This window comes from Lagenorhynchus albirostris, chromosome 10 (genome assembly GCF_949774975.1).
Source record: "Lagenorhynchus albirostris chromosome 10, mLagAlb1.1, whole genome shotgun sequence".
Taxonomy (NCBI): Eukaryota; Metazoa; Chordata; class Mammalia; order Artiodactyla; family Delphinidae; genus Lagenorhynchus; species Lagenorhynchus albirostris.
This window is the reverse complement of record NC_083104.1, coordinates 15,576,020-15,591,778: the sequence shown is the minus strand read 5'-3', so window position 1 is coordinate 15,591,778 and position 15,759 is coordinate 15,576,020. Positions and strand designations below refer to the sequence as shown.

General features: G+C 39.6%; 1 protein-coding gene across 6 annotated transcripts in view; it reads left to right on the top strand.

Moving 5' to 3' along the window:
- The window catches only part of CHL1 (cell adhesion molecule L1 like), a 194,788-nt gene that overhangs the window by 143,716 nt on the left and 35,313 nt on the right, over positions 1-15,759 (top strand). For 4 of the 6 annotated variants that reach the window (XM_060161333.1, XM_060161335.1, XM_060161337.1 and 1 more), the window contains exons 10-13: positions 5,095-5,259; positions 12,801-12,941; positions 13,260-13,371; positions 14,758-14,924. In XM_060161333.1, the coding sequence (XP_060017316.1) occupies positions 5,095-5,259; positions 12,801-12,941; positions 13,260-13,371; positions 14,758-14,924 (585 nt within the window). The remainder of the gene's footprint in view (positions 1-5,094; positions 5,260-12,800; positions 12,942-13,259; positions 13,372-14,757; positions 14,925-15,759) is intronic. The other 2 variants (XM_060161334.1, XM_060161338.1) reach the window with 1 other exon arrangement.

Genomic DNA, 15,759 nt, shown 5'->3' with positions numbered 1-15,759 from the left:
CCAAAGGAATATATGTTTCCCGAACAAATTGTCCTCACTATTCATAAAATAGCTATTAGCACTATTGAGATGTAAATAATGTTTTTAGGAGGAACATTTAATCCTTTATCCTTAATGAGAAACTACTAAATGAGCCCTCAGTTGTATGTTTTAGGAGTTTTTCTTCACCCATGCGAGTGAAAAGCAAACTGAGCTCAAGAAGTCTTTTTTCTGTTAAGTGTGAAAGCAGTAAATATATCCTTCCTTAATCATATGGACGGATGAGTTCACTTTCATTCAATTTTCTTCTGCCTTGCTGCACCTTCTTCTTTCCCTTTCTTTGTCTCTTGCTTGGAAACTCAAATTAAATAACAAGGATTAGCCATATAGGAAAAGAGCAATGTTATTGTGAACTTTGAAAATCTAGCCCATTCTGAAAACACTCATTGTGCTTAAGTAAAAGCATGTATTTTACTGTATTCTCTATATCTGTGATACTTCTTCTTTATTACTAAACACAGTCAAACTCTGTAATTTAGGTTACAACATTCTAAATAGGAAAACAAACTGCACTTTCAAATCCTATAATATGTATAAGCAACAACAGCCGGGATGTCTTGCTGAGGCACATCTATCCTTTCTAGGAATCCATGGTCTAAATATAATATTACACATTCAATGAAAAGAGATCTATTAAAATGGCATCTAAAACTTTCCAAATCCAGAAATCAAAGTATGACCACAGTCGCATTTCCACTGATTAAATAAAGTCACGGTACAAAAGTTTACAGCACAAACATTGTTATCATGTAAGGCTTTTGAAACTTAGTAAGTATAATAGGAAAGTATTTATACATAATTATATATCCATAATTTTACTGCATTTTAAAAAGATGTTATGAACTGAAATGCAATTCAGTCACTGATCTATTTAAGAAAGCCTCATTTTCAAATAAATTTATTTCCAGAAAGCTGCAATGAAACTCAAGTTTGCTGAACCTAATAATTTTTGATTTGTTAGGATATAGATATTTTATAGAAATCTGTTATAAGAAAATAACCTGTGTTGTATGTTTCATAGGTACCAAATTTCCTGTTTTATTTTGCTTTCCGTCTAGTGAAAAACATCTCTAATTAGCTTGCTTATCACATTCTACATGTTCAGACATTTGCATCTCAGTTTTGAGCAGTGTGAGAGAAATTTATCATCTTATTTTTTAATTTACAATTATGACTAAATGAGTAAAGTTTCAACATAAGTTGCTTTCATCAGTTACCATAGCTAACGTTTTTTTTGTTTTGTTAGTTTGTTTTTTTTTTTTTTTTGCGTTACGTGGGCCTCTCATTGTTGTGACCTCTCCCGTTGCGGAACACAGGCTCCGGATGCGCAGGCTCAGCGGCCATGGCGCACGGGCCCAGCCGCTCCGCGGCATGTGGGATCTTCCCGGACCGGGGCACGCACCCGTGTCCTCTGCATCGGCAGGCGGACTCTCAACCACTGCGCCACCAGGGAAGCCCTCATCAGTTGCCATAGATTTTAGGGTAATAGATAAAAAACTGGGGTTCAGTGATGTTGTTTTCTCTCAGAGTTTTCCATTTTAATCATTCTTCTCTCTTGAGCCCTTTTTTCATCCTTTCAAATAGATCTTACCTGTCAGGAATAGGGTTGCATGTTCCAACCTCTGGAAAAATCTGTTCTCTGTCCCTGCATGCCCTTAGCCTCACTTCAGCCACCAGACATTTCCTATCCTGTACCCGTGTCCTCAGGCTCACCATGCGTCCTATTGTCAACAAAGCAGCAACGAGATAAATATGTTCAATCAAGGTATGAAATTATGAGATTGTGAATGACCAGAAGTCAGTGATTCCCTCCTGTCCAAGGCCCCTTCCTTTTTCTCTGTGCCTTTTTCACTGGAGTCTTCGGGGATCAGTCATTTCAGTTCAACTGAAAATTACCCCACGAGCATCTGTTCTCATTGTGCCAGTGGCGGGGAGAAAGGAATTTTCCTCTTTCCTTCTATTTTGTTGTGGCTCATCTAAGAATTAAATTGACATGAGACAGATTAACAGGAGAAAATAAAACAAAAGTAATAATACGTATACATGGGAGAGAGCCAGAAAAACTGAGTAACTCACCCAAATGGCCCAAGCCTCATCTTAAATACCGTCTTCAGCTAAAGACAAAAGAGGATGTTTGGGACTTCAGAGGGGGACAGGACAGCATCTCCAAGGAAGACTGGAGATGGTAGAGCAAGCGTTTGGTACGCAGACGTTTGCTGGGCCACAGAGTGGACTCTAATCTCTAGGCCCTGCAGAGCTCCCCCTACCACAACTGGCCCATGTTCTTCGCAGATATTTCTGTAGTAGCTCTCTTCCAGAAACAGGCCTTCTATCTAAACTATCTTAGGCGGTTAGCGGGGAGGTCAGGGTTTCTTCCTGAGTCTTTTGGGCCTTGATTATTTTCAGCTCAAAGTAATCTGCATGCCAAAGAAATATTTTGGGGTGACAGATTTTGTTCCCCTATATAAAGCAGAGGAGTCATCAGAAAGAGAACAATTCTGCCCTGGTTCTTCAGAGATCACGCATCTGGTGATCTAGTCTAGGTGCTCTCACTACGGATCCCAATTGTGAGATTCTCAGTCTGGGCTGGAATTGAGAGCAGTGGCGTGACAGGCCCAAGAAGAAGATGCTCTGAAGAAGACAGGCTTGAAGTCCCTTTCACATTGCATGGCCAGTTCTACCTTTTGAATTAACAGATTAATTCTTAATTAATTAAGAATTAACAGATTAATTCTTCAGAAGAAACAGGGATGAAAAGCATAAAAACAAATTTCCAAACAAAGCTTATGAGAAGGGGTTCAGGTACAGTTTAACGATGATTTCTAGTGGATACGCAAAACCTCTTGAGTCAGTTGATAGCTGTTGCGGAAGCGTGGATTTCGAGGCACAGAGTGAAAGTTGGTAAAGCTATTTAGCCTTGGTTCCTACCTGTGATCCAAATTAGTGAAATAGTAATGAGTTAGAAATAACACCACGTTTACTTCAGAGTCTCGGTGCTGATCATCCAATAGGTCTGCAGGTCCATGGAAAGGCAAGAACAGAAAGTGGGGCTTCTTTTCCTGGTGACCCTGGGCAAGTTAGATGACTTCTCCAAAGCTCAGTACTCCATCTGTAAGGTGAAATGGTTGGATAAGATGGTCATTTAAGGGCTTCCCTGGTGGCGCAGTGGTTGAGAGTCCGCCTGCCGATGCAGGGGACACGGGTCCGTGCCCCGGTCCGGGAAGATCCCACATGCCGCGGAGCGGCTGGGCCCGTGAGCCATGGCCGTTGAGCTTGTGCGTCCGGAGCCTGTGCTCCGCAACGGGAGAGGCCACAACAGTGAGAGGCCCGCGTACCGAAGGATTAATGAAATTTGTAGGATGAGAATAGAAATGGAAATCTTGATTTTATTTTTCATAAAGATTTAGGGAAAGGTCATATTACATGGTATCCTTTATTATTTTTATTGAAATATTTTTATTTTTATTGAAATATAATTGACATATTACATCATTTGTTTCAGGTATACAACATAATGATTTGATATTTTTATGTATTGCAAAATGATCAGCACAATAAGTGTCATTTTCATCCATTACCACAGTTACAATTTTTTTCTTGTGATGAGAACTTTTAAGATGTAATCTCTTAGCAACTTTCAAATAAACAGTACAGTATTATTTATCCATTATAGTCACCATGCTATATATTATATCCCCATGATCTCCTGTATTTTTACATGTTCTGAAATCAATAGTCTTAGTTTTCTACTGTGAAAAGGAAATATTTCATGTTTTTTCTCTAACTCAAATGTTTAATTTCACTGTTGTTGCATGAAAAGACCAAAAGAAAGTAACACTCACATAAAAAATGCAGAGAAACACACAAAAGCTAAAACCCTTCACCTCGGAGGGTCATGTGCAGTTTATAATTTGGACTACTGCATTTTAAACTTAATGACTAAATATTTACAAATTGTAGATTATGAAGACACATATATAACTTGGAATTTAACAAGTCCACACCCTGTTGAATAATTACAAAGCCATGTCTCTTGTTCGGACTTAAACTTGCTAGGATATTTGTATATTTTTGTTTTCCCTGGTGAATTTATAGACTTTTTCCCCCCCACATAATCCCTCTTTTCCTTAAAAAATTGTTTAAATGACATTTTTCATTTTATACATATATGTGTCTTAAAGACTTTCCTTTTTGACTAAAAATGGAAATCCAGAAATGTCTTAGGGAAAATAAGCAACACTTGATGGGAATTACTACCTACCGGTATTGTGCAATTTTCTCTGAAATCAAATTATCCAAACCATCCACGCTCTAATATGAATCTTTTCTTCACTCCTGACATAGTAATATACTTAAGGTGACAAAACATGACAGTAATGTTTGCACTAAAGAATGTCTCCTTCTATACTGAAACACACCACGTAGAATTATAAGATTGGAGCGTTAGGGCATAGAAAGATACAAGTGTATGATTTAAATCTATCTTTTCCTCCATTGTTTTGAAGGCAAAAAGGTAAATATTGGTTTTAGGATTCCTTCTCCCACCCCCTTGCAAAAAAAAAAAATTCTAGGAAGTAATGTCTCCCAAATTCTTAAGATAGATAATTACATATGGACAGATAAATACTATAGAGTCATTAATTACGAAATATTTTAAATAACGGCTGAACATTTTAATTTCATTAAAAAATTTTCAAATTATATTTTTTGAATATCAGCCATTTTAGATGCCTTGCACTCAATAAACTTCACGTTTACCCCTCCTTCATTTTCTATAATGAGATAGATACTCGTTGTAGCTAAATACAGTGACTGTAGGGAACTACTTTTAGTGTGTTGATTTTATTACACATGCTAAGATTCCAGATTGCAACACACACACGCATAAAAGCACATAACCACACACAAACCTTATTCCAGGCAAAAACAATGCCCATCTTGCCTTAGAGAACATTTATGAAAAACAGCTAGTGTGAAACACTTTGGTGTGTCTGCCATCTGCTGGTGCATACTAGAAATACAGCCCTTAACATTTTTGGACCTTCTGTGATATAGAAAATGTTGATGAGCTCTTCAGTTTATCTCCAGAGCCCCCTCGCTGGACAAAGAAACCTCAGAGTGGCGTGTATAGCACTGGGAGCAGTGGTATCCTGTTGTGTGAGTCTGAAGGAGAACCTGAGCCCGCAATCAAGTGGAGAGTCAATGGTTTCCCAATTGAGAGTAAGTGAAAACGCCAACTGTGAGGCACTGCTGAAGGCAGTGGTTTGCTGGGACACATGTTTAGACACCCTCGTTATGGCTAAAGTGGAGTTGGTAAGTGGCTGGACTGACAAGACAGATCTACCCAGGGCATCCAAAATTGCATCTTTCAAAGCAATTTGATTTATGCTGAGATTTATGGAAAAGCCATAAATAATATTTTGGGGGCTATTACGTTAATTATATAAAAATAAGGTTTAAAAAATAAGACAACTGAGTGGTATAGAGGATGCATCCAAGGAGGAAGGTTCCTCTCCCTGAGAAGAAACAGCTACAGGGACCTGGTGGTTGAGAGCACAGGCTGGAATTTAGGACTTCCCTTGGATCCAGGCAACAGGGACTCCTCACTGGGTTCTGCTCTTTACAAGGACCTGCTATGGCACGCCTATCTCCGTGATTTGAGAAGTCCGCAGGGCCAAAGTGACATGCAAAGCCTGAACCTGGCTCACTGCAGGTTCTCGACCAAGCTTCAGTAACCCAAGACCAGAAAAATCCCCTGCGCAGTCAGCTCTGAGCCCTTCCCAGATGGGCTGGGCGTGGAAAAGAAGGGATGGACCAGAGCTGAATGCCTAATCTCCCTACTCCACTGTGTTGCAGCATAGAGCTCCAAGAAGTCCCAAATCCTCAATTTGAACCTAGAGCCCTGGTCTTTTTTCTTTAAGATTTTTTTGATGTGGATCATTTTTAAAGTCTTCATTGAATTTGTTCCAGTATTGCTTCTGTTTTCTGTTTTGGTTTTTTGGCCGCGAGGCATGTGGGATCTTAGCTTCCCGACCAGGGATGTACCTGCATCCCCTGAACTGGAGGGTGAAGTCTTAACCACTTGACCGCCAGGGAAGTCCCGTCCCTGGTCATTTTGAATGTCTTTGTTAAAGTAGGATAATAGAACAGATCTTATTGGTCAATTGATCAGCTTGATTTAGAGTATTTACAATATGGAGACATATGTGTGTTGATTCTATTAGTTCCTTTGCCCTAGACCCACTCATATCAGGGCAGGCATCCTGGTGACATATAGACCTGGAGTCCCAACTAGGCTGTGCACCTAAGCTTGGAGAGATTCACTAAACAGCTCAAGACCATACAGCTGGGAATCTCCTGAAGCTTAGGCTTTCAACTGCAAAATGGAACTAATGGTAGTTGGTTGTAATTGAAAGAGACCGATGGAGTCTACCAAGTAGGATGTTACTTATCTGTAGAACATTGTGAAAGTTTATAAACCCTGGATCCAGAGGGTCTTTGTTTGCATTCAGGCTCTATCATTTACTAGCTATGTGATTTGGTGTATTACTGACCCTCTTAAAACCTGTTTCCTCATCAGTAAAATGGGGATGAAAATAGCACCAACCATTGGGGATTTTTATGTAGATTAAATGACACACACAGAGAATGTTTAGCACAGTGATTGCCATGCAAAAAGCACTTCCAAAGTATTGTTTACTATTGTTTTCACGTAGCAAATACTCAGGAAGCCTTAGTGCTCATTGTTATTTTTGAGAAACGCATCTGTTTCATTTTTCTTCGTATGACAATAGGTACAGTGTCAATGATAAGCAAATACTAACTGAACATATTCGATGATGAGACTGAAAATTAAAATGATAGTTATTTTAAAATATCTATTACACAAGCTTATGACTATTAATCTAGAAATTGTCAAATAACAGTATGACCATATCTACTTTCTCAGCAGATAACACAAAATCACTTTCAATTCTGTCTTGTTATAGCTTTCAGAAGAAAGAATGTGCCTACTTATTTAAAATACAAATACTTTGGCAAAACAATGAACAGTTCTGAAAATTTTTTTCTTTTCTTTTTTTGATTGATACATAACGAACATGCATTATATTAGATTCAGGTGTACAACATAATTGTTTGTCATTTGTGTATATTGCAAAAATGATCACCTCGGTAAGTCTAGTTAATGTCTGTCACCTTACAGAGTTACTGAATTTTTCTGCTTGTGATGAGAACTTTTAAGATCTACTGTCTTAGCAACTTTCAAATATGCAATACAGTATTAATAACTATTACTGCCAGGCTGTACATTATATCTCCATGACATTCGTTTTATAACTGGAAGTTTATACCTTTTTACCCGCTTCATCCATTTGGCCCATCCTCTGGCAACCACTAACTGTTCTCTGTATCTATGAGCTTGTTTTGTTTTGTTTTCTATATTTCACATATAAGTGAGATCATACAGTATTTGTCTTTTTCTGTCTGACTTATGTCACTTACAATAATGCTCTCAAGGTTGATCTAGGCTGTTACAAATGACAGGATTTTTTCATTTTTATGGCTGAATAATACTCCATTGTGTGCATATGTGTGATATATATATATATATATGTATGTATCTCACATTTTCTACTTTTTTTTGCTTTTGTGAATCTGTCTTGTTTTTATTTATTTATTTTTTAACTTTTCATTGTATATTGGAGTATAACCGATGAACAATGTTGTGATAGTTTCAGGTGCACAGCAAAGGGCCTCAGCCATACATATACATGTATCCATTCTCCCCCAGACTCCCGTCCCATCCAGGCTGCCGCATAACGTTGAGCAGAGTTCCCTGTGCTCTACAGTGGGTCCTTGTTGGTTGTCCATGTTAAATACAGCAGTTATTTCACATTTTCTTTATTCATTCATCTGTTGATGACACTTCAGCCCTCATTATTAGTTTCCTCAATTTGAGACATTTTTCCTCATCTCTTTAGAGAACAGAATAAGAAATGAAAAATAAGACTTCAGGTAAATCAGAAATGAAAACAACTTTTGTTTATAAAGAATGTTAAGGGTGCTAAAACAAAAAATGCAGATTTTCTGGAACATAAAATCATAAAATTTTATATTTGAATAGCACTTGGCTGTTTACGAAGAACTTTCACGTACTGCTTTGTCCCCACATGAGCCTTTTAAAGGGAGTACGATTATTCATATTTAACAGATTGATTATTTCATTCAGTAATATTTATTGAATGCCTTCTTTGTGCCAGGCACTGGCCTTGTTGCTTGGGAGATAGCAGTGAATAAAACGGACAGTCCCTGCTCTCATGAATCGGACATTCTAGTAGGGAGAGATAAGCAGTAGACAAATAAACACATCAATGTGGTAAAGTGAAAACTAGCTGGGGAAGGGGTGGGTGTAAGAGAAGTCCAGGACCTAGAGCTGCTCTCCGATTTTAGGATAATACTAGTAAGATCCTTGTGGTTATTTACCTTTGAGTAGAGATCTGAAAGAGGAGAGTGATGCAGCTATGCGACTACCTATGAAAGAGCTTTCAGGGTGGAGAGGTCAGTGAGTGTAAAGACCTGAGGTATGTTTGGAGTGTTGAGGAAAAGCAGGGACTGCAGTATGGCTGAAGCCAAGTGAGTGAGGAGGGGGCAGTGCTGGGAGAGATTAGTCCGGAGGTGCAGGGACCACATCATATGTAAAGGGGAAGGTCCAAAAGGGCGCTTGGTATATTATTGTGAGTAAGGTGGGCAGCTCTTGGACGATTCAGAGCAGAAGAGTGACAGGATCTAATTTATTAACAAAGAATTTTTCTGGCCTCTGAATGGAGAAGCAATTGTATGACTCCAATTAGGAGCTGCCTAAAAGATACTGGGCCCTTGGGCTAGATTGGTAGTAGTAACAGGTAGGTTATGGATTTATATACAAAATAGAGCCAACACGTTTGTTGATGGGTGAGCACATAAGGCTGAAGACAAACTAATGCAAGATAGCACAGCTGAGTAATGGCAGACCTAGAACCAAAGCCACATTTTTGGAACCCATGTTCTGTATTCTTTCCACAGCTCTCCTTGCTTCCCTGCTGACAGGTCATAACCATTTATAATTGGGATGTTTGATGACAGTGGATCACTAAAGGGTTTGAAATCTCTTTTAGCTTATATTTTTAGCAATTACATATCCTTTATATAGAATATTTGAAAATTAAATCAAAATGATTACTATTATTGATTACAAGCCTAACCTTTTTCAAATACTTTGCATCCAATATTTCTGAGCCTCCTAGTGGGCCCTGCAAAGGAGATACTTTTATTCTTCAGGTTGTAGATGTGGCAAATAAGGCTCAGAGATGACATTACTTACTTGATTGAGGACACAACCCAAGTGAATTTAGAGCCATAAATGGAACTTAAATGATTAATTCCGGAGCTGAAGTTTCTCTCCCTATATTGCATGTTTGCCCTTTGAGCTGACCAAAGACAACTTATGTCAGGACTAGTGGTTTTTGTTTGATAAAGAACTTTAGAATTTTTCTAGAATTCTGGAAGCTCCTGGAAGTCTGTATGCCACAATACTCTGCAGTTTCCATACCTATCCCAGAAGGCATCCTGGAGCAATGTTTAATTACTTGTCACCCAAACAGGAGGCCATAGTCTCATTTCTTCTTTTTGTAATGCTATGCAGACTCAGTTTACCATGGGGCAAATGGTATAAGAACTGAACAGCATGATGGGGTTTACTCTGAAATTTGTTAAATTCGAAGTAGGGTGTGAGAGTACAGGATGAGATCAAAGACACAATTCTTTTTAATGTTAAAAAACTTGTAAGAGCTACTCATCTTGATGCTTCTTAAGAGATACATTGTCCTACGGTATTGTATCAAATTTCTATTGTTGCCATAACAAGTTACCACAAATTCAGTGGCTTAAGACAGTGCACATTTATTATTTTACAATTCTGTAGGTTGGAAGGCCAACGCAAGTCTCCCTGGGCTTAGATCAAGGTGTCAGCGGTGCTGTGCTTCTTTCTGGAGGCTCTAGGAGAGAAACCCGTGCCTTGTTTTCTCCAGCTCCTAGAGGCTGCCCACATTCCTTGGTTCACGGCTCCCTTCCTCCAACTTCAAAACAGCAACGTTGCGTTTCTCCGACCATCCTTGTGTAGTCACATCTCTCTTTGGCTGGCCATAGCCAGGAAACGTTCTCTGGTTATAAGGAGCCTTATAATTCCTTTGGGCCCCCTTGAATAATCCAGGATAATCATCCAATCTCAAGGTCCTTGACCTTAATCACATCTGCAAAGTCCCTTCTGCCCCATAAGGTAAAATGTTCACACGTTGTAGAGATTAGACTGTGGCCATCTTTCAGGGGCTATTTTTCGGCCATGGGTAAAATGCCACCCAACAAAAATGTTTCAGTCATTCCAAGAGATATTTACTGACTGCCTCCTCTGTGATAGCTGCTCTTCAGGCACTAGGAACATAGTGCACAACACATAGACAAGGTCTTGCCCCCATGGAGCTCACAGTTAAGTGTAAAGATGTATTTATTTCTCACTCCCAGAGGGAAAAATGATGTATAAGAATTAAAAAAAAAAAAGTTCTGAAGAACCTAGGGGCAGGACATGAATAAAATAGAGAACAGACTTGAGGACACGGTGAGGGGGAAGGGTAAGCTGGGACGAAGTGAGAGAGTGGCATGGACATATATACACTACCAAATGTAAAATAGCTAGCTAGTGGGAAGCAGCCACATAGCACAGGGAGATCAGCTCGGTGCTTTGTGACCACCTAGAGGGGTGGGATAGGGAAGGTGGGAGGGAGGGAGATGCAAGAGGGGAGGGGATATGGTGATATATGTATACATATAGCTGATTCACTTTGTTATACAGCAGCAGCTAACACACCATCGTAAAGCAATTATACTCCAATAAAGATGTTAAAAAAATCTTCTATTATGTAATATTCAATGTTTTCTATGACCTAAAACTTAGCATCGTCACTTTTTCTTTTTTTTTTTTTTTTTTTTTTTTTGGTTGCATTGGGTCTTCATTGTTGCCCGTAGGCTTTCTCTAGTTGCAGCACGCAGGGGCTACTCTTCATTGCGGTGCGTGGGCTTCTCATTGCGGTGGCTTCTCCTGTTGCATAGCATGGGCTCTAGGTGCGTGGGCTTCAGTAGTTGTGGCGCACGGGCTTAGTTGGTCTGTGGCATGTGGGATCTTCCTGGGCCAGGGATCAAACTCCTGTCCCCTGCATTGGCAGGTGGATTCTTAACGACTGCACCACCAGGGAAGCCCATAAATGAAAAATTTTAACATTTGTGCCCCTTATTCAACATTCCTAGCTAATATGTTTCTCTTCCCACTTCTTGTTTGTAGTTTCAGAGCAGGGCATGTGCTTTGACACATGGCCAAATGCTGTGGGAATGGGGCTTCCCTGGTGGTGCAGTGGATAAGAATCCGCCTGCCAATGCAGGGGACATGGGTTTGAGCCCTGGTCTGGGAAGATCCGCACATGCTGCCCTCACACCACAACAAATAAATAAATAAATAAATAATTTTTTTTTTAAATGCTGTGGGATGTGGTATTAACTGAAATACAGTCCCCCCGACCTGCTCACTGGCCATACTGGCGCTGATCTTGCAGGTTCTGAGCAGAGTTAATGAGATAACACATGTGCTGTATCCAACAGAGTCCACTGGCCCTTAATTAAAGCACCATAGGGACTTCCCTAGTGGTGCAGTGGTTAAGAACCCGCCTGCCAATTCAGGGGACAGGGGTTCGAGCCCTGGTCCAGAAAGATCCCACAGGCAATGAAGCAACTAAGCCTGTGCGCCACAACTACTGAGCCTGTGCTCTAGAGCCTGCAAACCACAACTACTGAGCCCTTGTGCCACAAATACTGAACCCCGTGCGCCTAGAGCCCGTGCTCTGCAACAGGAGAAACCACCGCAATGAGAAGCCTGTGCAGCACAACAAAGAGTAGCTCCTGCATGCCACAACTAGAGAAAGCCCGAGTGCAGCAACGACGACCCAACTCAGCCAAGATAAATAAAGGAATAAATAAATTTAAAAAATATATAAAGTACCATAAATATTAGATTTTCTCACTTGCAAAAGATATTTCCAGAATTACACATGGATAAGCAGTGGGGTAAGATTTATTGCCGAAAAGGTAGAAAACCTGGTCTGTGCTCTCAAGAAGAGTTTAGTCCTCCTGGGAAAATGAAATATATGAGCTATTTATCTGAAGTGGTTAAATAGCAAAGCAGGGCAATTGAAATGAATGGTGTAGATGGGAAAATTGCAGAAGGGCAGAGAAGTGAAACAGGAAAAACATGTCAAGGGGGAAGATAGCAGTCAATATTGGTGGACTGGGGAGATCCAGCTGTGTTGATCATGTGGTTTACGCTGGGCAGTATCAGGACTTCAATGACAAGAGTAAGTGAGATTCAGTTCATAGTGGGACTTGAGTGCTAAACAGAACGTGGAATCTTTGTTGTGGATGTGGGTATGGAGAGGCAGACAGCTAGAGATCAACACATATTTTGGCAAAAGATACTTATTTGAAGGATGATTGAAATTGCAGAAGGGTCTAGAAAGAAAAAATCATGGTTGATGTTAAGAAATTCTAAAGAATTGGCTTCAATGAACTCTTATTCACCCTAAACTGGTCTTAAAATATACTGTGTGACACGTTTAATGAATAGTGTATAAATATTTTAGGTTCTAGTTTTTATCACACTGACAGTCTTTAATCTCTTGTAGGAAATCCATTTTCTGGTGATGTCATCTCCCCCAGGGAAATCAGTTTTACCAATGTGCAACCGAATCACACTGCTGTGTACCAGTGTGAAGCCTCGAACGTCCATGGCACTATCCTTGCCAATGCCAACATCGATGTTGTAGGTAAGCACACTTGGGAGCAGACTGTTTGTCTGCTCTTTTCTACAGGAAAATGTTCACGGTCATACTCACAAGTAGATTGAATTCTTGGCACATAAAACGTTGGGAAAAATCAAAGTACCTTTCACCTGACATTTGAGCATGAGACCTCGTACTGAAAGTTATACTTCCAAAAATGTATTGCATTGGGATACTTTCCAATTCAAGAATACGAACTGTGATATTCAACTATTTTCCCTTATTAATATGGCTGGGGTATAGAAAAACATTTGCTTGTATTATATGAACATTTAAAACTGCATTTATATTGTTTTCCAATAGATGTCCGTCCATTGATACAAACTGCAGATGAAGAAAATTATGCCACGGTGGTGGGGTACAGTGCTTTCTTACACTGTGAGTTCTTTGCTTCGCCCGAGGCAATTGTGTCCTGGTAAGCTGTTACACGGTTTTCTTAAGAGAATGTCAGTTGTAGATTGTGCCTTGTTTCTTCATCCATCACGTGACAGGCTGCACTGTGTCAAGTTATTACATGTAGCGAGTGCCTCTGAGAACTAAGGTAGCAAACTTACTTACCTACCTTTCCTGGCACTGTTGACTAGATTTGTAGTATTCTCTCACATGGGGAAATATGGAGAGCCATTTTTGCTCACAAAGGAAAGCAAAAAATTGAAGTGATTGCTAAGACAATTTTATAGGTAGTTTAGGTCTCCATTACGGATATATCTAAGGTCATACATTACTGTTGTTGTTTTGGGTGTTATCTAAATAATTGTTAAGTCTGCATTTCATTCCAAGTGTCTATGTTTAAAACTTTGTCAACATGTGTTTTGAATTTAATTTCGATATATTAGTTGGTATAGTAACTTCAAACACACCATTGTATGAATCTACCATATTTGTTCCTTCACTAGAAAAACTTGGTTAAACTAGTCTTAAATAATTTTCCCCAGGGCTCTGCAGGGCTGAGATTAGAATGAGGAGAGCAAGGCAAGGTCATCCAAGTATAGGGTCAGATTCTATCTTTATTTAAAACTTGGATATTTTGTTCATTGTGGATTCTTTTGTATTATTTTTGATTTTTAGAAATACCTCATTAAAATATTTATCTTGATTATACTGAGATTTTTGTTTTGGCAACCCTTAAATTTTGTCTTGGAAGCAAGCGCCTCACTTGCCTTACCCTAGTGCCCGCCCTGGAAAATCTCGTGTGAACAGCAGCCAGACTTTGTCCTCTGCATCTTTTCTCTCCGGGAGCCTCTTACTGTGAAACGTGTAGGGAGAATCAAGCTGGGGCAGCAAATGCCTAGAAAATGGATGAATGTAGGAGAAAATGACTCTGGGTGATGAGGGTCAATGTTATCCATGTCCACAGGACAGGAAAGACTTCCTGGCCTATAATATTTCTGAGTGACCAACGTTCCTCTAGGACAGCAGGAGGTTCAGAATGTTCATTATCTTGTTCAATTACCAGCTTTCCCATTTAGTACCCTGAAGCAATGACTAACTAGAGGGTTCACCATCAATAAGGCAGAAAGTATTTATTAAACTCTGAGGACAGATGTAAAGTGGTACTGAGCGCTGTTATAAATACAGCAGAAGCATAGAGCTCAGACACAGATTTCCTCCAGTCACAGTCTATTTGGGCAGGTAAGATGTATACCTATCGCCTATTGTGGAAAAATTGTGAACTCTAATGGAACATTTCATAAGGTCTGCTAAGCTCCTGAAGAAGGGATAAGACTGAATGACATCAGCCGCCAGTTTGCCAAAGAGTATAGGATTCTATCAAACCCACATTGATTTATACTTTCTATAGGCAGAAGGTGGAAGAAGCAAAACCCCTTGAAGGCGGACGGTATCATTTCCATGAGAATGGCACGTTACAGATTAGCGAGACCACAGAAGAAGATGCTGGCTCCTACTCTTGTTGGGTAGAAAACGCTAAAGGAAAAACAGCAGTCACAGCCAATTTGGATATTAGAAGTAATTTTATTTTGTTTTTACTTTGCATGAATTGTCACATGGCTTCAGTTTTTCATTTTCCCAAGTGAAACAATATGATTTAAGTTCGGGCATCTGTTAAATTTCTTTAGACTGTTTCAAAACTCCTAGATTGGGTTTCATCTAAACGACCCTCACAAGAATTATGGGATATGTCGATGACGTGTCCATGGCTTTATACAATTGTAAGAGGGAACTAGGTGTTCCTGGTGAGGGATGACCAGCAATATTTAAAAGTCCTCTATTTTGGTGTATTCCTGTTAACTCTATTTTATTTCAATAACCAGCTCAATGTAATGTCACCAGTATTCAACTCTTTGAACTAAAAATTTCACAAATAAACTCATAAAGGATCAGTTTCGTAAAGACTCCCGCATGACAAAGTGAGCAGAGTTTTGTCCTCTTTCTGAGTCATAAACAGCTCTGTATTTTTTCTTTTGTTCAAGCAGCCTGTTTCATTTGTAATTGCTCCCCATAGTTAAGTATGTGCCAAGATATGTCAGTGTCCCAAAGAGGGGCATCTCAGCACCTAGATTCAGGCTTACTGGAACCCAGATCCACAGGCATCAGCAGTATTTTGATTTTAAAATTGCTCAGAGAACCCTTTTCAGGGAAACACAAAGAATAGAAAGATTCTATAGTAAATGGAGGGAGGGTTTGTATTTCCTGTGACAGGTCACTGTCATGGCCTGCTACTACCTCTGCTTAGATAACAGGTACATATTTGTTTAATCATCTGTTTTCACTGCTACCTTAACATTTGTCTCTCTCTCTGCACACACACGCACACCCTTCTTTCCTTCTTTTATTCTTCCAT